This window comes from Onychostruthus taczanowskii, unplaced genomic scaffold (genome assembly GCF_017590055.1).
Source record: "Onychostruthus taczanowskii isolate IOZ18803 unplaced genomic scaffold, ASM1759005v1 scaffold4, whole genome shotgun sequence".
NCBI lineage: Eukaryota > Metazoa > Chordata > Aves > Passeriformes > Passeridae > Onychostruthus > Onychostruthus taczanowskii.
Genome location: NW_024501459.1, coordinates 8,506,555 through 8,527,321, shown reverse-complemented (window position 1 = coordinate 8,527,321; position 20,767 = coordinate 8,506,555). Strand labels below are relative to the sequence as shown.

At 40.3% G+C, this 20,767-nt stretch overlaps 1 protein-coding gene across 1 annotated transcript in view; it reads left to right on the top strand.

Moving 5' to 3' along the window:
• The first annotated feature begins 10,473 nt into the window (after positions 1–10,473).
• The window catches only part of ARFGEF1 (ADP ribosylation factor guanine nucleotide exchange factor 1), an 84,880-nt gene continuing 74,586 nt past the window's right edge, over positions 10,474–20,767 (top strand). Inside the window, exon 1 of the mRNA XM_041412686.1 lies at positions 10,474–10,597. Within this exon, the coding sequence (XP_041268620.1) occupies positions 10,474–10,597 (124 nt within the window). The remainder of the gene's footprint in view (positions 10,598–20,767) is intronic.

Here is a 20,767-nt window from a genome sequence, read left to right as displayed (position 1 = left end):
GTCAGTCTCCTGTGTTAATTACCTCTTTTTCTTGTTTCTGATATTTAAAGGATATAAAGTGAAAATGTTATCATAATTTTGTAAGAATGTATAAGAACCCCATGTTTGATGCAAATTATCAGTAATGGAGACTAGTAAACAAATATTCAAAACAAGCTATAACCTTTTCAGTTTCCCACTGCAAAACCAATCTTTTTCTTGTAAAAGTCAATACCTTCATTAGAAAGAAAACACGCTCTGAGTTTTTTCTGAGCAAGTAAAATAAAATGCAGTCACAGGTTGATGGTAAAACATTTATCAGAACTGCATGTGTGAAAAAAATACTTTCTAGTAAATGGTGTAGTAAAAGCAACGTCAGAATTTAAGCGCAGAACTAGTGACTACAGATTTTTGTATTGTGATTTTTTTTCAATTAATGTTTTTGCAATTATTGCAATAAAATTTATGCTTGAAAATGCACCAGACTGGTTTAACACTATATTTCACAGAGTGACCACATTTGTCAAATGTGCTCAAATTTACAAAGCTTTCCTATAAAATATTGCTGTTATCTCTTGGATTTTTAAACCAGAGCACAGTCAGCTTCCATAGAGGGCTCACACCTATTTCAAAGGACACAATCTCATTCTTATAGAGTACACTGTGAATTTAAAGCAAATTTGCATTTTAATCTTCTACCTTTGATACAGCACCACAGTAAAAAGTGAAAATAGGAACTTAAACCTCCACAAACTCGGGGAAAATTCTGATGGGGTCTCATATTATGTGACATGAATACCTCAAATTGCTATTATAAAGTAATGCATGATTGTGTACCTTCTTTTAAATATCTCTCCATGAACTATTATGCCTTAGGATTAAGGCAGCTATCCTGAAGGTGCCGTACATACTGCTGCACCAAAAAAACCAGAAATTCCAGGTGCCTATTCTGAATGTTCTGGTTTCTAAGTGTCCACACTGGGACTGACCTCATGAAGGTGAGAGAGCTCACTTCCAGCATGCCTCATTTTGAAAAACTGCACCATATTGCATCCGTAGATCTGTTTTCATGCCATTTGTGCACATTAATATCCTTGTTATATATACTAACATATATATATGTTAATATACTTCTGCACAATAATACATTATTTCTCTTCTAAAATGGTGAGCAAAAGAGAAGCAATGTGCTGACAAGAGTTTAAACCAAGAAAAGTTAAGAAAGGAGGAACTAATGAATAGAAGGGGCTTGTCAAGGGAGGATTTTAAGGATGACACCCCCAGTAATTCTGAGGCATGACCCTCATCCCGTGTAGACCAAGTAGACCAATTTAAGTTCCATGCTATAACCTGCTATTAAATAAAGCAACATTAATTGCTAAATGTATCTAGTCCCAGAGCCAGCCAAGTTAGTAAGTTTGGTCCAGATACATATAAAACACCATAAGGACTACCATTAGCATTGATCTGTGTTGTTATGTATCTATTACAAGGGCCCTGTAGAACTATCTGCTGCATGCCTCACAAACCATGAGAAATGAGATTTGTACCAGCCCAACAATGTTTGTTTGACTTTCTTAGCTACAAAAATTATAAATTGAATTTCAACAGTACCAGTGGCTCAGCAAAATTCTCTGATAGCCACTGTCCATACTTCTTCATGGAAAGACTTAGAAGTACAAAACAAAGAAACAGCACACAATATAAACCTGCAAATATCAAAACTTAACACTGCAGGTCTGCCTGGATCAAAAGCCAGACCGCAGCAGCTTTCAACGTCATGAAAAACCATCCATCGTACATACTGTGAAGCAGCCACTTCAGTTTTTCATGATCCAGATTGCATATCAGCTGTGACATTTGACTTGAAAGTAGAAACATAATGGGAGCCTAATCAAAATTGTTGCAGGTGTTTCAAAATGTCTTGTAAAAATATTTGAGTACACGCCTAGCAAACAGTTAGCTAACTGGCATATTAGAATGAATCACTGCAGTGCTTCTTTAATATCTTTCTTTTAAGCAGAAGTATCTGTAACTGCCATTCAATTTTATCTTTCAAGTTATTCATATTAAAAATCTTTCATTCATGTAATGAAGACCACAATTTATAGAGTACATGCTCAAACATCAGTTACTGCATTTTGACAGGAAATGACCCACTGCAGTTGCTGGAGGAAACAATCAGGCAGATTCAAAGCTCATTTCATGGCATTTAAAAGTGGTTATTACTTCAGTCTCATTGTTTCGCACCTTAATTCACATAACTTTTATGACCTAAGTGCTTCAACACAGATATTAAAATACTTGGAACTCACCCTTGTTATTAATTTGACTTACCCTGCCCAGAAATTTAAGGGATTTTTTTCTCCAGCTGAATTCCATTCAACTTTTCTCAGTTGATTTTCATTTTCAACTGTTCTTTTCAACTGCCATTTTCAACTCTTCTTTATTAATAGCTCAAAGAAAAACATCTGCATAAACCATTGAAAACACTCAAAGTCTAAAGTGCTACAGTGAAAATTCACCTCAGATCAAGGGGAAAAGAGGCATCCAGCATATAAAAATTAGATTCAGACTAATGCTTCATGCACCCTATATCTAGGCTATTTAATTACTAATCTGTAGGAAAACTCAGCATGCTTTACACTGATCATGTCACATCAGTCATGAAGACCTTCAGGAGACTGAAGCTAGGATATAAAGGTGGAACAGTCGTCATTTTCAGTAAATTTGTTACTTTTCTCATTTGTCAGATTATTCCCAATTTTTCAACAGACACTGAAGATTAAGAATGTGGGACAAGCTGTATACTATCATAGTCCTTCCTATTGCAGGTGTTTGAGGTGGTAACTAATTAACCAGGCTCACCCACAGAGCAATCCGGGAAATCCATAATGGTAGTGACAGCATCTCCCAGGAAAAAGGGCAATCATTTTGTGGCCTCCTCCTCTTCAACAGTTTCACCTTAGTATGCAATAATAGTTCCTTAGCAATTTTCTCTTCTGTACTTGGCTGGGAGAAGCAACAAATCAGGGGATCTAATTGCTAGATTTGCCACATGTCCACATGTCTTCTTTTACAGTGCAAAGGCTCTCAGGAAATTTAACAGGTCTGCTGGACCTGTTAATTGCCAGAGCTTTATATTCTTGCCATTTAGAGATAGAAATATTTGCCGTCATGAAGGAGTCACTATACCGGCTTGAGTTTACCTTCGCATTTGCATAGTCTCGCATACAACAATTACTGTATAGTAGCTTCATAGTTCAGGGTGAATATGTGCTATTCATTACTATGTTCCCCAAAAAGCACCCTCTTAAATAGTGCCCCAGAAAATCACCTTTTCAAACAGTTAGGGCTGGTACATACATAATCAAGCCCTTAAGTTAGAAAAACTACTGAAGAAACTTTTTAAAAACCCTGTATGACCCTTTCTTTTTAAATGCATTTCCTTCTGCCTGTAAGATGGATACTTATATTCCTCCATTCACAGTATTAGGGATCAGTATTCTGAGGGGCCATGGAAGCTGGGTATTGAATTATTCATCTGTCAGCAAGAGCAACATGCAGAAGAACAAGTTGAAAACTCCTATAGGTAGGCTAGAAGAAAAGGCAGAAAAAGAACAAGAAAAAGGAATCATATTCCATCAAATGCACTGGTATAACTTCCAGTACATCAATTCAAGCTACAGCCAGGGGCCATTAATATCTTCTCACAGTTTTCAGCCACAATTCAAAACTTTATTCCATCAACCACAAGAGGTGGGATTTTTTTCTTCACTGCTCTCCAACATTTTTCCTACATGTCACAAACTGAGAAATGGCATGCTTTGCTAGGAGTATGTTTCCTCACTTAACTGTAGTATCAGGAATATATTTCAATACAGCAAGAGACTGTACTTTTTAGCTTTAAGGTATGAATTTGTCACCTTGAAAGAGCCTCCTCACAGTGATGGAGGTTTATTTCCTTACTGGTCACTCCAGGGTGTTATATGCTTTTGTACAAATGTTTGGAAAAAACTACCTGCTGGTGCATATTCCCTCTGCTAAAGAACACTTGCTTTTTTTTCTCATTCAGTGCAACAGTGGATACACTGCAACCTGATAGAATACTCACTCTATGAACAAACTGATCTCTTCAGTTCCAGAACTTATGCAAAGAAAGCCTGAAACAACAAAGAAACTCTTAAAATACTGAAGTACATTTATAGTTAAGTGTATCTCTTGCAGTCTGGTTGACAGACTGTGATCCTTTGCGTAACTGATACACTGAACATTCTTGATTATGCTTCACCTAATTTTAAAAGAGTGCATAAAGGGACTGAGAGGAAGGCTTGGTTTGAACCCCAGTATTACACAACCAAGCACCACCAGCAGACCTGTTAAATCTTATGCATTCAGTAAGAATCTTGGAAACTTCTCCACCAAGGTGCCTGCAGTTGAGAACATAATCACAGCTTCTCTCCTGTTCCAGGTTCCCATCTGTCAGATCCATCTGGACTCTGATCAATTACGCACTGATTAACTGCATCTGGTACATGAAAACAGGATGGGAACAGATGCAAAGTACTATACTGGAGCTAAAGAAGGTGACAAGTGAACTAAAGAAGGAGCTATACTGGAGCTAAAGAAGGTGACGAGTGAACCACCACAATTAAAGGTTCATATGCACTGGCAGGAATGCACTAGTCCTATCTATGGACCCACCCATCCTACATATGGGGCTGCATACAGAGACAGGGCTGAGTGCTCTCTTGCACCATGGAAACAATCAAGAAAACTTATATTAAAAGTAGTAGTTTCAACCATACTTTAAGCTGGCATACACCAATATTGTTGCATTAAAAAAAAAAAACCCAACAAAAAGACCACACAAAAAAAACCCCTAAACAAATAAAAAAAAATCCCACAAAACCAAAAAAACAAGCCTGACCTCTTCTTACCTATTTTTGTGTTCCTGTTCTGTTATCCATTCCCCTCAGCTAACACAAACATCTGTGAGGTTGCCTGTTAAATTGGGATATGAAATATATCTGGATTCAAAACAGTCTATTCCTTGTCAGGTTTATTTCAATCTAATTAAATTCTGAATATAATTCAGCACATAATTCACCACATAGCAATGCAAATGCTTACACTGACAAAGCAACTAGGAAACATTTAGGTAGGAGCAGGAAGGCTTGCATCTTGTAGTAGTAGATCTGTCTTATTCTAGCTAAAAGTGATCACAGTCTAATCATCACCGTGCTGTTTCAAAGCTCATCAAGATGATTTAAGAAGACAGTGCCACCACGAGAAGCAGTCCTCCTCATCACCCACATTCCCCACTCCCTTTCTTGTGTAAGATTTACTGAATATGCCAGTAAGTCGGATCAATTCACTGATCCCAATGAAAACTAACTTTTTTGTAAAACTGATCTTTGGTTGAACCACAGGTGAACTAACTGATGGCACAGTTACACAGCTGGACCAACACAAGAAAGTGGATGGGAGCTCAGACAGGTGAAAGAGTTCCCTTTGGGAGGCAGAACAGCTGAAAATCATTAGATTTTTCTAAGCATGAAACTGCAATTTTACTATTCCCTTTTACTGCTCATCTGACTTTCAAGCAAAGGCTTCTAGTCCTAGCTTATCAGCATTTTTAAACAAGCACTACATACAACTGTGGTACATAAAGCCAGCAGAAGCAGCTGCCAATTGCTCCCTCTCACATGGAATGTTCTCTACAGTTTTTTACTAAACAAGTATCTAACGCTCACTCAGAACAGTTTAAATATATGAAACAACATAAATAGCTTCTGGAATATTCCAATTAACTGGTAAATAAAAATGTACTAGATAGTAATTTTTGCAGTGTTTCTCTAATACACCTTTTTCTCCTGTGTTGCTCTATGTTTAAATGTTAAGGCTCCAAGAAAGCAATGGTGGTTTTGGCCTTTAGGGCATATATACAACATGCTTCTTTTAGGTTGGACAGAAAAAATTTCTCAGGTTTGATTGGACAACTATAATATTTCATACATCATGTTGCCAGCAGGCTTAGCAGTTTGAGCAGAAAAAAACAATAAACAGTCCTTTTCTATATGTTCAGGACTTCAGCAACGAAATAGGAATCTACAGCTATGAGGACTACAGTTCTTTGGTCAGACATTTACTAGTAAAGCAAATTACTAATAAAGCAAAGATCTGCATGCTGAAACCAAAACAATTCAGGCATTAGCATCTGTACACAAAAAGCATTTTGGATTTCTTTGCAAGGCACTGCTGTCGTATAGCACAATCTGTTTCTCGGGGCTCTGTAGTGGTCCCAGTCCTGTTTAATAATTTTATCAACAATCTGGACAAGGGGATTGCGTGTACCCTCAGTCACTTTGCAGATGACACTGAGTTGGGTGGAGTGTTGATCACCTGGAGGGCAGGAAGGCTCTGCATCTCTGGACAGGCTGAATCGATGGGCCAAAATGAACTTTATGAGGTGTAACAAGGCCAGTTGCCAGGTCCTGCCCTTGGGTCAAAACAACCCCATGCAGTGCTACAGGTTTAGGGAAGCATGGCCAGAAAGATGTAACAAGGCAACAAGGCCAGTTGCCAGGTCCTGCCCTTGGGTTAAAACAACCCCATGTAGTGCTACAGGTTTGGGGAAGCATGGCCAGAAAGATACCCATTGGAAAAGGAACTGGGGGAGCTGGTCTACAGCAACTGAACTTGAGCCAGCGTCTGCCTGGATGGCCAAGAAGGTCACTGGCATAGCGTGGCCAACAGGGCCAGGCAGTCATTGTCCCCCTGTACTCAGCAGTGGGGAGGCCATACCTCAAACCCTGTGTTCAGTTCTGAGCCCCCAGCTAGAGAGAAAGGCATTGGGGTGCTGGGGCATGTCCAGAGAAGGGCAAGAGAGCTGGTGAAGGGTCTGGAGCACAAGTCTCATGAGGAGCAGCTGAAGGAGCTGGGATTGTTCAGCAAGCAGAAAAGGAGGCTCAGCAAGGCCCTTACCACTCTCTACAAATACCTGAAAGGAAGTTGTAGCCAGGTAGGTGTCAGCCTTTTCCCCAAGTAACAAGTGATAGAACAAGAGGAAACATCCCCAAGTTGCACCAAGGGAGGTTTAGATTGGATATTAATAGAAATTTCTTCACCGAAAAGGTTGTCAAGCTTTGGAACAGGCCTCCCAGGGAAGTTGTTAAGTCACCATTCCTGAAGGCATTTAAAAGGCATGTAGATGTGGCACTTAAGGACATGATTTAGTGGTGGACTTGGCAGTGCTGGCTTTACAGTTAGGTTCAATGACCTTAAAGGTCTTTCCCAACTTAAATTATTCTAGTTAGGGATCCATGTAAGACAAATACTCTAAATTTTCACCTTTTTATTCTTATGAGTTTTCTCATTCTCCTTTCACTAGACATAAACCACTAGCTTTTAAAGTAATCAGCAACGAGTTAAACACGTTCCTGTAGTTCTGTAACAAAATCTTCCCTCAAAATGCTTCCTCAAACTCCATAACTTTCTTTACAATTGACCAAACATTAATTCAGTAGCTGGCTCACCTACTAAATTAAGCTGTTATAACAACTACCTTTATTCAAAGCACTGGGACCCAGCACACAAGGTGATCACCATTCATATCCTCTCCCTAAATGAGTGCATGGGACTTTTTCTTTCCAATACTTATACAATATTCCCCCTGGGATTTCCATCCTTATTGACTCAGCTTTGGGAAGGAAACTGAATGTTAACCTACTGGACAGGGGATTTACAATACGATCTCCCTGTGCAACTTCAGAAGCAGGCTCTACACTGTTGCAGGTGGTGTTTTCTTGTGACTAGAATGTAGATGTAGATTACCACCTGTGTCAAGTTACAAACTGAGTCAACAGAGCAATTGTTTGAAACTGAGAACAGAATTTGAAGATTCAAATCATATTAAAAAATACCCAAACCAAAGCAAGCATTCATATTAGAGCAGGAATGAAAGACATGGAACTGAGTCTCTTTTTGACAGGTCTTTTTCTCCAGACGCTTCAGCAGTAATTCTACATGCTCAACTAAAACACATTTTACATGTAAAATTATCTTGTGTGCAAAATATGAAAATAGACATTAATATGAACAAAACCAGATAACTGCAGTGCTCAGTGCTTTTTACATACAGATACCCTTTTCCTTCATATAGCAAGTCTATTTCTGCTAGATGGACTGTGAAAATCAATAGCAAACTCAATTTGCTAAATAACTTGCAAGCCCTGACTTGGCTAAGGGAATCTGGACTCAAATGATTTGTGCAAACCTACCAGCAAGAACTCCATGGAAATTCTTCATTTTTGCCATTTGGTCACTGGCAGGCAGCTTTGAAAGACCAAACTAATTTTGATCTGCATTTTTGCACTTGCACATATGCATTAAGAAAAAAAATAGCTAACAGGCAAATAGTTTTCCCTAAATAAATTACTAGAAATAATTCAAGTATGCTTAGAAATCTTGCTGCTGAAGACACAATCTTTTGAATAAATCAACACAACCTGAATACGGTCTTTTTTTCAGGAAACAATGTGCTTGATGATATGACTTTTAACTCTCTCATAAAGCTGTCATAATGCTAAAATCAGATGCACCCTCTTAATATTTTCTGTATTGTTTATCAGCTGAGTGGCAAAATAGTCAGTAACCAGAAAAAGCCACTGGAACAAATACAGTAATTTCAGCAGAACAAGTGTTTTGCTCAAACAGTTAAATCTTGCATTCACCTCTAGCTTCAGCAGAATTCCCTGTCCAGTGTGCTCCTTAAAAAGTCAAATAGTTCCTATAAGGCATCAAGTCACTTTGGCACACATAATTTCCCATTTGGCAAACTGGGTTAAGCAACTCTGGGCAGAATTAGCTGCCTCTGCATTGGGGAACTGACAGACATCACTGTACCTTTACTAATACTGCTACAATGGCCCCATCGTACATAAGGAAGCAGGTGCTCAAACAAACTCCTTACGAGGCCTTAGCAGAGAGGCATGACAGCCTGAGCAAACTCTCTTAAATGCTCCATGAGGAAAGTGTTGGGATTAACTTCCAAAGGTCATGTTCCTGACTAACACATCAGAACCACAGAAATGGAGAACAGACTGAAAAGGCTTGCTGGGGATAACCTCTTTACGGTGTGCTGGCTCTGTCCTCAGAGGTCAGAGATGCCCCTTGATTTCCACAACCATCCCTTCTTTCTGCACACTGATGTTCTAGCCTTGTCCCACTCTGCTTGTAAGGTGCATCTAGAACTTCTGCTCTTTCATTTCCAGATTAATTTCTAAGGTTTTTTATTTTTTTTTTTAACCACGTAAAAATTTTCTAAACCAGACCTGCCTTCAGTTAGCACCAAATTCGATTTGTAAATACTAGTATACTAGTACTTCTGAGTGCAAAAAGTGGTCCTGTTATGTTTTCGCCACTTACCGGTTAGGCAGGGTCGACCTGAGCTTTTTATTATTTTTTTCAATGCTCTATACTCCTAGTGCATGTGCAGTGGGAAGAAACGCGGGACGACAGCGCTTTAGTTAGAGGACGAAGACGACAGAGGACGGCTACCACGCCAACTCGCAGGAGCAGCACTGCCCGAAGGGGGGTGCGGGCAGGGCTACAGGACCAGGCGGGGAGGGGCTGAGGGACTGCCCCGGGGAGCCCGGACACCTCCCACGCCCCAGTGCGCTTCTCTCATCTTTTCTCCCTCCGTGTCGGAGGCTGCTCTCCGCTCACTCCCCATGAGCCGGAGCCCCGGGTGTTTCTCGTGAAAGAAGGCAGCTCCTCTCCCAGGGAGACTCCCTGCCCCAGCCCCGGCGAAGCCCGCCCTTTAGGAGCAGGTGGCGCATCCCGGGAGAGCCTTCCTCCTCCTCCTTCTCCTCCTCCACCTCCTAGCGCTGGTGGCCCGGAAGGGAAGTCCTGCCCCTCCTCCTCATCCAGCTCCCAGGTGGCAGCGGCCATCTCCGTGGGTCCCTCTTCGCTGCCTTCAGCGGCTCCGCTCCACCTGTAACGCAGTCGCGGGGCGGGCAGAAGGCGACTGCCCCCCGCCCTCCCGCTTCCCTCCGCCCGCCCTGCCTCCCGGGACACGGCCGCCGCTTCCTCCCGCTCCGGCTGCGGCCCTGACGTCGCTTCCTTCCAACATGGCGAGGGCAGGTTGTTGCTGCGGCCGCCGCCGCCGGTGCTGATGGAGGCGGGCGCGGGCCGGGGGCGGCTCGGGGACTGACGGGCGCCGTCCGCGCACACACGCATCGGGGGCGGGAGGAGAAGGGAGGAGAAGGTTCGTCTTCCCTCAGCCGCGGGGGTTGGCTGTCGGCGCCGCCCGGGCCCACCCCAGCCTCCCCCGGGGGAGCCGCCGAGCGGGTGTCGGGACGCCCTGCGAGGGAGCCCTTCCCCCGCGGCCGCCGCGGCCCCTGGCAGCGCTCCCGCTGGGAGAGGCCGGTGCCCCGTTCTCACTTCCCCGCTCCACCCTCCTCCTCCTCCTCTCACGGCTCGATCGCGCCCATGTATGAAGGGAAGAAGACGAAAAACATGTTTCTGACCCGGGCCCTGGAGAAGATCCTGGCCGACAAGGAGGTGAAGAAGGCGCATCACTCCCAGCTGCGCAAAGCCTGCGAGGTGGCATTAGGTGAGGCGCAGCTCGGGCGGGCAGGGAAGGGGCGGCCAGAGGTCGGGGTGCGCTTCGGGGCCCCCTTTCCCTGTGTGTGTTTGTGTTGTGGGGGGGCTGTGGGGCTTCTGAGGGAATGAGGCAGAGGGGCTGCCCGGCAGGGAAGGGTCGGGGGCGGCGCGGTTGTGGGCTGAGCCGTGGCACAGGTTTGGGTGGTGCAGCACAGCCCCCCGGAGGTGTGGGCGCCCTGGGCTGCGGGCGAGCATCGCCCCTCGCCGGGAGCGGCCCCGTGCTGACAGCAGCGGCGAGGGCGCTGCGGCGCCCGCCGGGCTCTTCGCCTCCTCCTCCTTCCCTCCTCCTCCCCGCTCTCAGGATGAATAGGCAGCCACGGAGCTGAGCTGAGCTGACCTGGAAGCAGACGGCCGGTGGGGAGGGAGCAGGTGACAGGCAGCGGTGAGGGCGGAGGGACGGGTGAGGAAGAGGGGGTGGCGAAGAGCGAGAGACAATGACACCGGGCCATGTCTGGAGCTGGTGGCTCTTCGGAGCCGGGAGGAGGGCTGGAGAAGGGAGAGGATGGTCCGGGGAGATGTGCGAGGGAGAGCCTTAGGCGAGTTGTTCCTGGTGCAGAAACAGCTGATGGGTAGGAGAGCTTCCTTCATGCATAGCGCAGCTGGAGCGGCCATGGATGATGACAGAACCGCAGAGTTGTTAGGGTTGGAAGGGACCTCTGGAGATCATCTAGTCCAACCCCCATGTTGTTGGATTCCCAGGATGTGGGAACGTTTACTTCTTCGGGCCGAAGGAGGGGTGTTGGGTTTGTAGTGCAGCTGTGTCAGCGCCGCCTCGCCTGGAAGCGTGAGGGAAGTACCGGTGCTGGATAGTACAAAGCACATGTAGGCATCCAGTTGCAGGCAGCTTAAAAGGACAACTTGGGCTTCACGATTCTGACATGATGAGTACAGGCGGGCCTTGAACCTATGTGGCAAAATACTGACATACTTACTGAAAGACTTCTGGAGAAAAACCTATTTCATTTAAGTAATATGTAGATGCATTATGTCCCTCCCTTTCTAGTGTAATCGTTTCTGTTTTGGGATAATTATCTTGATTTTGTACAGTAATGTCTGTTTAAATGGATTTGTTTGATAATGTTAAATTAAAGCTTGCTTGTTTTAAAAATAAGTAATTTGAAGTTGTTCTCTTGTCATTCTATCAATTTATATGTTAGTGCTTATTTTTTTCATAAAAAAACCCCATTCTTTTATTGATTTCTTTTTCTGTGAAAGATCCAGACAGAGGGAGGGGCAGAAATAACTGTACTTCAGCTATTTAGTTCTTCTTAATTAAAATCAATGAGAAACAGGTTTTTTATTTTATCTTACGATTTATGCAGATGAGATTAGATTTATAACCCTTTAGCCCTTCTGTTGACTTTAGACTGTGCATTCAAGTTAGAAATAAAACCAATAAATGTTTTTTTATTGTTAAACTGAATTTCTGTCCAATCTGTATGTCATCCATAGAATTAGACACTGGTATTGATGTTGTGTTTCTGCCATACTTTATTTCAGTAGCTTAATCTATCTTAAGTATCATCCAGATCCCTCCAAGCTTGTCTCCATTGTGTTCTGCAGATTATAAAGCAAGCCCTCTAGACTGTACAGTCTGCCTCTTGTGTCATGAAAACTGATTTGTTTGAGAAGACCCTCAAGCACACATCCCAGTGGTTTCTATCCTACGGTTTTATTGAATCCTTCTCCTGTGCATCTAATTTGGGCTTAAATAGGAAAACAATGTGGTGTGGGTATAAAACCCATTAAGGCAGGAAAGAAGAAATGGAAGGTTGTGTGTACTACCTTATGTATATACAGGGCTTTCATGAACTTGAAAAATACCAGACATGATGTTAACTACTGTAGAGGCTTATTGAAACTTCTTTTGGTTACAGCACAGCAAAATACAGTTGTATTGTAAATTTAGCATGCTCCATTGTCTGGTTTTGTGTGTGGTCAGAAGTGGCAATATGTAACTCCTGAGCAGAGTAGTGCTCGTGTCTATCTGTAAGAAAATTTTTGGAGAAAAGTACCTATCATCCGTATTTCACATACAGTCCAACTGGCTGTTAAAGCTGAGCTGTGGTTTTTGTAGCAGTGTTTGAAATAGGATGCATGTGTTGTGCTCTGTCCCTTTAGCTCCTCATCTGTTGAGACTACAGCTGGGTGCTTCTTTGCCATCTTAAGCAGGGGGTATGGACTTCTTACTGCTTTATTTTGAAGAGCAGCAACATTCATGATAAAACATTAGTAAAATTGTAAATTAGAATTGTATTCAGTTTGGTGCTAAGTCTGGCAAAGTCTAACTTCATGGCTTTACTGGATTTTTTAAAATTTAGTTAAATAAAAAGTGGCTTTTAAAAATCATGGCAGTACTTCCGTGCCTCCAAATCCATATCTTCCAAATCAAAGTCTTTTTTTTTTCAGTGTGAATATTTGATTAGTCTTCACTGAAGTTATCTGTGTGCTCCATTAAGACCTTTTTGCCAGCTGTATGAGAGCAGTAAAATGTTGCTTTTTATTTACTGCTAATAATAGGTCAGGTATTCTAACTAGTAGTTGTTACTAATTCAGGCTTTTTTATTTCATTTTCTAAAGCCACTATTTACATTGTTTTATATTATTTGTATAAAATGATCTGTTATTGAAGTGTTTGATAAAAATTATCAGAAATACTGTATCCCTGTACAACAGGCAAACTAACAGTAGCTCTGCTTTTTAGTTTGAATTTAACAAGCAGTATTTTAAGAATATTTAATGCCCTCCCTTTGTCATTTTTAATCCCCATATATTTTCTTGCAAATGTGTTGCATTCCATTAAGATTATACATCATCTATTTTTAATTTGTGAGTCTTAGGGAGAAAAACCTTGCAGCATTCCAGACTGTGGCAGCTCGACCTCTGAACAGGTGTTAAGATGGCATCCTTCTAGTATGACCATTTTTTCTGGTGATTAGAAGATACGAAAGCAAAATATTAATTAAGTAACACAACCTGAATTATAGATGTTCTTTAGCTTTTTAACAGGGATGAAATTAAGCCTGATACTTGTAGCATCCTGTATTTGATGATTCGCCAGGTTGTGTCTGGGTTTGTACAGGACAGTTGAGTTTGATTTAACTTTGTCCTTTCTGAGAGGTTTTCTCTCTATGTGGAAAACATAAGATTTCTTTAGTCAGCTAATGAAGTACAGTTAATTTAGAGCTTTGTATTGTTTACTTCCATAGCAACAACTCTTAATCTGTGTAAGGAATGAGTTTATCCTTGAAATTGTCCACTTGCAGAAGGCATGAGGCAGCAAGCTGTCAGAAGGATTATTGGATTTAGAAGCTCCTTTTCCAGTGAGTTACCTCCACTGCTGTTTCTGTATTGCTTTTCAGCCATGCTACAGTCTAGGAAACCTTACTGTAAAAATACTGTGTTTGCATAAACAATGAAAGGTCTTGGGGGAAAAAAAATATCCTCATCTGAACATAAAGTTTTTAATAGACTGAACAAAGACCTGTTAGTGCTTCGTGTCAAAATCTGGAGCATGTATTTGTCTGCCTGAAAAGGTGGTTTCAGAGCACTAAGCTGGGCAAAGCAGAATGCCCTGCTTGCATAAAGTCTGCTAGTTCAACTGCAAATCAGGAGTCAAACAGCTGTTCCATAAAACTCTAAGCCACAAGTGAAATGAAATGATATGGATATGTCCCTAGTACGTACTTTAAAGAAAAGTATGCATATGCTGCCTGGAGTTCTGGAGCTACCAACTGAAGAGGGCCAAAACTTAGTTGTAAAAGGTTCTTTAGTGCTCCTTGTATAATTTATTTTAGTCAGTCATGCAAGGATCCCGCTGAATGATGTAGTGGTCTCACACAGTGTGAAAGTAGCATCTCTGTTCAGTTTGTGATGATGGAGCAGTGGGCTATAGTTAGCACTTGTTTTCTCTGGAAACAGGTAATGCTTGGAGTAGAACTAACCTAGAGGTGTGAAGGTTTATCTGTGCAGGTCTGAAAATGACCTCTCACTTAATTAAGTTTTTGTGTCTCCCTTTTTACCTTTCCTAGTTTCATTTTGTGTCCTTTGCATAATGAAGCAATCTTGATGCATGAGAATGAGTGTGGTTAATAGATATTGTATATGTGTTGGAAACTCTGGGTGCATTGGAAAATACCTTCCTATATTATAATGAACAGTTAAAAATGCATTTTAAAGACCATAATTGTCTTACTGCACTGAAATTAATTTTACTGGAGAAGTTGTGGAAGAGCTAAATTCCTGTCTGTATTTTGGATAGTGCTGTTTTTTGTAGGCTGCCTTCTATTTTTCATGAAAACTAGTTGTCCTTTTTTAGAAAATGAAGGGCAGGATTTTTGGATTTTTTTCTTTGCTGGATACAAAAGAGATTGGTATTGCAATATTGTGTGTTGTCTTCATGTGCTATAGGCTTTTATTTTCACAATCTACAAGTCACTGTTGTCCATAAAAATGTTTTTCTGGTTGTATTTCTCCTTCTGAAACACTTGTTTGTCAGCAAGGAGGATAAATGGAGATTTCATGCTAGTAGAAACCAAGATGTATGTGTTTGTTTTGTTTTGGTTTTTTTTTTTAAACCAAAACCCCTGAAGATTGCAGCTGATCTTCTCTCCTTTACCAAGCTTGGGCTTTAACTAGCAGGTTTTCAGTGTGGTTAAGATCTACTTTTGCAAAGATTTAAAACTTGGCTTGGTAACAGTAAGGTTTGGTTGGCCCTATAAACTGTTTTCCAGGTTGCCTGCAGCATTTGATTGTTTATGTAGAGGTTATGGAGCTAATTTAAGGAAAGTTGTGTGAGTTTTGCTATTTTGTTGTTTCAGATGCAATCAGATCTTGGCTGTGCAGAATGACAGTGCTGATGAGATTTAATCTCTTTTTAGAAAGGGGTCGTTGGCAGGATATATGCAAAAACACTTTTCTAGAAAACATGGTGGATTGTATCTAGGTCAGAAAAATGTTAATGGAGAATGAATATCACATGCTTGGGTTTTGTCTTGGAAGTTTAAAATGGTATTTCTTTTGACTTTATCCTGAAATATGTGTTCAGTTAAAGCCTTTAATATTTTGAAAGTTTTAACATTGATTTTCACTATCTTTTAAAATTTAATCTTCAAAGACTTCAACATATCTTTGTGACACAGGACAGCTTTTAAATACTTGTATTCTGCTGCATATTTTAGAGCTTTAATTAGAATTTTGAAGCTTAAAATGAGAAGTTGTTGCCTTGTGACCAGAATGCATCTGTTTCTTGTAAGAACTATCTTTACTGTCTTGTGGGGCTTTGGTCTAGTTGATTTTTCTTCCTATACCCTTTTCTAGTGTTTAACTGTTGTGATTGTAATATTTTCCTTTGTTCTCTTGGTTCATGTTTCCAGCTAACCACTGTGTCATTCATTCAGGATGACAACTGTGCCTGTTCTTTTGTGTCTTCTTCATATACAAATGAAAAAAAGCCTGTTGACATCAGTTGTACATTCCCGACTTTTTCTAGAATCCTTCAGAAAGCACTCAGTATTGAGATAGCATTTTGGTAAGATTTTCTAAATATGTAAACTTGTGCAGTTGTCAGAAAGGATTTTGGTGTTAATGGGTGTTTATAATGAGGGAGGCATCAACCATTGGTGTTCTAGTCAGTCTCTCCTGTTCTTGGCAGACATCTAATCATGGGCTTGCAAAGATGAGTAAGGCTTTCCTTTCTTGGGGTGGGGGGGTGCCTAGCTGTCATTTTGGGGGTTTGATTGGTGTTGATACTTCTATCAGGTTGCTGATTAGTTTGTACTTTGAATGTTGCCAGGAGCTTAGGAAGCAAGACCTGCAAACTTATCCATGACTCTTACTCTATTCTGCGATAGCTAGGGTAGATCAGGGACTCGAATAGGCAGGGGAAAAGAGTTTTGGGTTTTCTGTATCCAGCTGGAAAGCTTTCCTGTGTGTTGTGTAAATTGATGGTTTGCAGGGAGAAAATACTCTGGTCCATGAAAGATAGCTACTGTCAGTTGAGCTTTATAGGCTGAAGGGACTTGGGAAACAGCTCTGCAGATTTCAAGGAAGGAGGGAAATATTATGGAAATACAGCTGAGTAAGAAGTTTGATAATTTTTATTTGTAAAGGAGGCAACACACATTATTTCTGTCTACTACACATACCAGCTCTGCAGATTTCAAGGAAGGAGGGAAATATTATGGAAATACAGCTGAGTAAGAAGTTTGGTAATTTTTATCTGTAAAGGAGGCAGACCTTTACTGTGTGTGTTTAAAAGACAGAAATAATGTGTAGTAGCTGTGCTAGTCAGATGCATACAGACCAAGAAGTATTCTGTGCATAGTTCATTTGGCCTGTAGTTCTTTCCTGTAAGTAAGTAGTAGGAGAAACTATAAGTTATACCTAGGCAAAATAGACCTTTAAGAAAAATCACATACAAGAGGTCTCCAAACAACCAGGGAGAACATAAAATGCTTCTCTGGGATTTTATGGAAAGACAATATACAAGGATAAGTGAACAAATAGTAGCTGGTGTTTCTATGAAAAGCACTTTATGTGGTAACCAGAAATGAAGTAGAAAACACAAAACCCCAAACCTACCAATCACTACCACCCAGCTCATAATTTATAGATACTTATTATATAAGTAATGGAATGCAGGGGAGTGTTAAAAAAAATCCAAGGGATAAGGTAGATAATACTTGTTATATGATGCTTTCCATTTTCAGTATAAATGTAAAGAGACACTAAAAATAGGTCTGTCAAGCCCCAAGAGTTTGAAATACCTGGCCCAATTCCCTTATTGATTTCTAATCAATCTTGGGACACTGAGAGAATTCCAAAGGACTGGAAGACATCTGCTTTCTGTGCCAGCATGGTTACCAGGATGACCTAGGTAATTACTGGTGTATTGGCTTAATGTTGATCCCAGGCAAAGTAGTGGAGTGACTGATACATATGTCAGTGAGAACAAAATTGGCCATCAGCAAGGATCTGAGAATGATTTTTAAATCGTTTTCAGAAAAGGCAGGTCATTACCAGTTTTAAAGTTTGGGGGTAGATTATAAGGCATTTTCACCACTTACTAGTCTTTAACTTTTATGTTCTTCAGTTCTTAACTTCAAATGATTAGAAGTAAAAATTGCCATGCTAGTAGAAAAATGGTTGATAACATTTAATTTGCATTGATAAATACTAACAGATTTTGGTGTGAGGGGTTATTTTGTGATTTTTGCTTGGTTAGTTTGGTTTGTTATTTTTCCCTACTCTTGTTTTTTATGTTGCTTCTTTCTAGTCTACCCTTGGTCTTAGCTTTTAGGTATTCTTCTTGGTGTTAATTTTGCTTGGGTTTCTTCAGTGGTTTCTGGATTTGGTGGTGTTTGCTGGTTTTCTTTAATTTGAATTTTTAAATGTATTAGTAGATTGAGATTTTAGTTGGGAGGCATGAACTTATAAAATAATTTGAAGTCTTGAGGAAGCTGAGCTCTTGTTATGATGCTGTGGTCAAGAACAGCTTAAAAGCTGGGTTAGGGAATGTGGAGGTTGTAGTAATTCTGTACCTTATACAACTTAGAGCTGTTCTGTCATGCATGGATGGGGTTTTTTGTCTTAAGTCCATGCTTTTTATTTTAGAATTGTATAAACAGTTTAATAGCATAGCTACATTTTTTCCAAAACCAAAGGTATCTTTTAATAAAACATTTAGGGCATGATTGCTTTGGACTTCTCTTTTTGGTTTTTTGTTGTTTTTTTTTTTTTAATGACTTTCAGAAGGTTTAATTTTTCTTTTTTCTGTCCCTCTGTTTCTGGTACTCTATCATATATACTCATGTGGTACAAGATTGCATAGTTACTGATGTTGTGCTGTTTATTACTTGTTTTTGTTCAAATGGTTTATGTCTGCTATTCAGTGGTCTTCAGGTTTTTTCATTTAATGTATTTCTTATGTTAGAAAAATTAGATTTTAAAGAGAATTGAAGTTACTTGCCCTTGGGATAAATGGGTTTATTCAAGCCCTCTTTTTTTTGTCTACTCAAACATAGAGGGAGATAAATTTCAAGAAGATCATCCATTAATAACAGCAGTTCTACACATACTGCCTTTAGCACTTACTGTTCTAATAATCTCAACAGGGTTTGTAATGTTATTCCTACTTTTCAGTTAAAAATAAAAGTGTAATTAGGTTTGTAAATATTTTACATTAAGATCTTTTGGCCAGTGCTGGATCCAGGAATGTTTCACTCCTTTTTTTTTTTATTTCACTTGAAGTCACCCCCAGGTGTCAGCTTGCACTGCAGTTGGTTTGAATGACCAACATCCTTCAACATTGCAGTGTGCAGCTTTGCAGTTTGAGAGAAATGAGAGAGGAGATATTTTTAGACTTTGAAATTGTGATAAAATTGTTGAGGTTTACTGAAGATACTAGAAAGCATTTTGTACTATAGTCTAAGCTGTCCAGTTGAGTAGTATGAGGTGGACTTTCAGAGTTTGAAATCTGTAAATTAAAAATAAGTGTGCCACTGGTATGATTTCTTTGGTGGCTTCCCATCATATTTTAGTTTTCAAACTGTGCTACGAATTGACGCAGATGTACTTGCACAGAGCAGTGTACTTTTAATGCAGGTTGTAAGAATAAGGGGAATGTCCTTCCAAGTGAAGGTATTTTTTGCAAAGGTGTGGTTCTGTTGTGTGTAAAACTGACACACTGCTGCATGCCTGGGAAGTGACCTTGCACGTGTTAGCAGTGTCTGTAAAGGGCTGTCTGGGTGGTACTGTTACCTGGACTGAGAATGCAGCAGCCAGTATGAAGTCACAGAGTTCTTTCTGCAACTCAGGAAAGCTAGAAAAGGCAGAGTCTTAATTTGGCTTGCTTAATTTGGCTTGCTTAATTTGGCTGATGGACTGTGATGTGTGCAAAATAGCTGGCGTGGGTCTTATGTGGAGTGTAGGAAAGTGGATAGGAATAAATTAACCTTTCTTTCCATTATTCTGAAATAGAGACAGAGCTTTATAACCTTAAGTAAAATTGCTAGAATAGAGCAGCTGTATTTGCATGGAAGTTTGAAAGCTGGACAAAAACTGAATGTCTGAGAAGTGTGATTAAAATTTTTTTCACCTGCATCAAAATGAGACACGTGGATGTTCTTCACTTGTGGTTTAAGACATGAAACCTGATTTTATGTGATTATGCATATAAATAGATGTTAAAAGCTTAGAAATTTTGTTGGAAAGATAAGTAGTTTGCTTCTTTAAATTTGTACCTAGCACTGTGGAATATATAGTCTGTGGTAGTGATGTTTGGAGAAGCTTCAGGTTGTATCTTAGCTCCTTTTCTCTTCCTCTCTGCACCTAAGTTTGACCTCCATCCCCGAGTCTTGCTCAGAACAAAATCCATGTTCAAATTATTAGCATCCTTTCATATTGAAGGAAAGACAGCGCTTAGACCATTCTTTCCTTGTTCACCTTGTTATCACGTGCAAGCTGAAGCTGCTGTCTGCTTGATTGCTCTCCGGGCCTTCCAGTGATGAGCTTGATGCAGGTGGCAATTTCTTTGATTGACTGCTATAGTCTGTAACAGTTTCTACTTAACAGTAATTACTTACACTTTCTCCTTCACTGATCTTGTGCCTTTCCTACTTGCTCTTTAGGAGCACTTTAGGACATGTGGTTAAAAAACTATAAATTTAGCTGTATTGTTAAATTAAAAGAATTTGCGTAGTCAATGCAAATACATTTTTTAATAATACTGTATTTAGAAATATGGATGTGGTGGATCCAGTAAATATGGAACTGAATGCCTGAAATTCTTCAGAGTTTGGTAAGCAGTGGTAAAAGAAGTACTTTCTTGTAGCATGGTTGGCAACGTGAGTTAGGGTTAATAATACTCGAGTAGAGTTAATAGTACTGTGTAGCCTTCCACTTGCTGCCTTATGGGCATCTGAGAAAAGAATAGTTGTCATATGAGTAATTGTCTTAATTTATGCAGTCTGAACTTCTAAAAAACATTACTGGATGAAAAATAAATGGTAAATAAATGTAAAGAACATGGAAAATTAAGATTTCATTGTATTAATAATTAATGTATATGTGCTGTACTGAAGGCAATCACACTGGAGTTTTCAATAATACTCTTCTCATT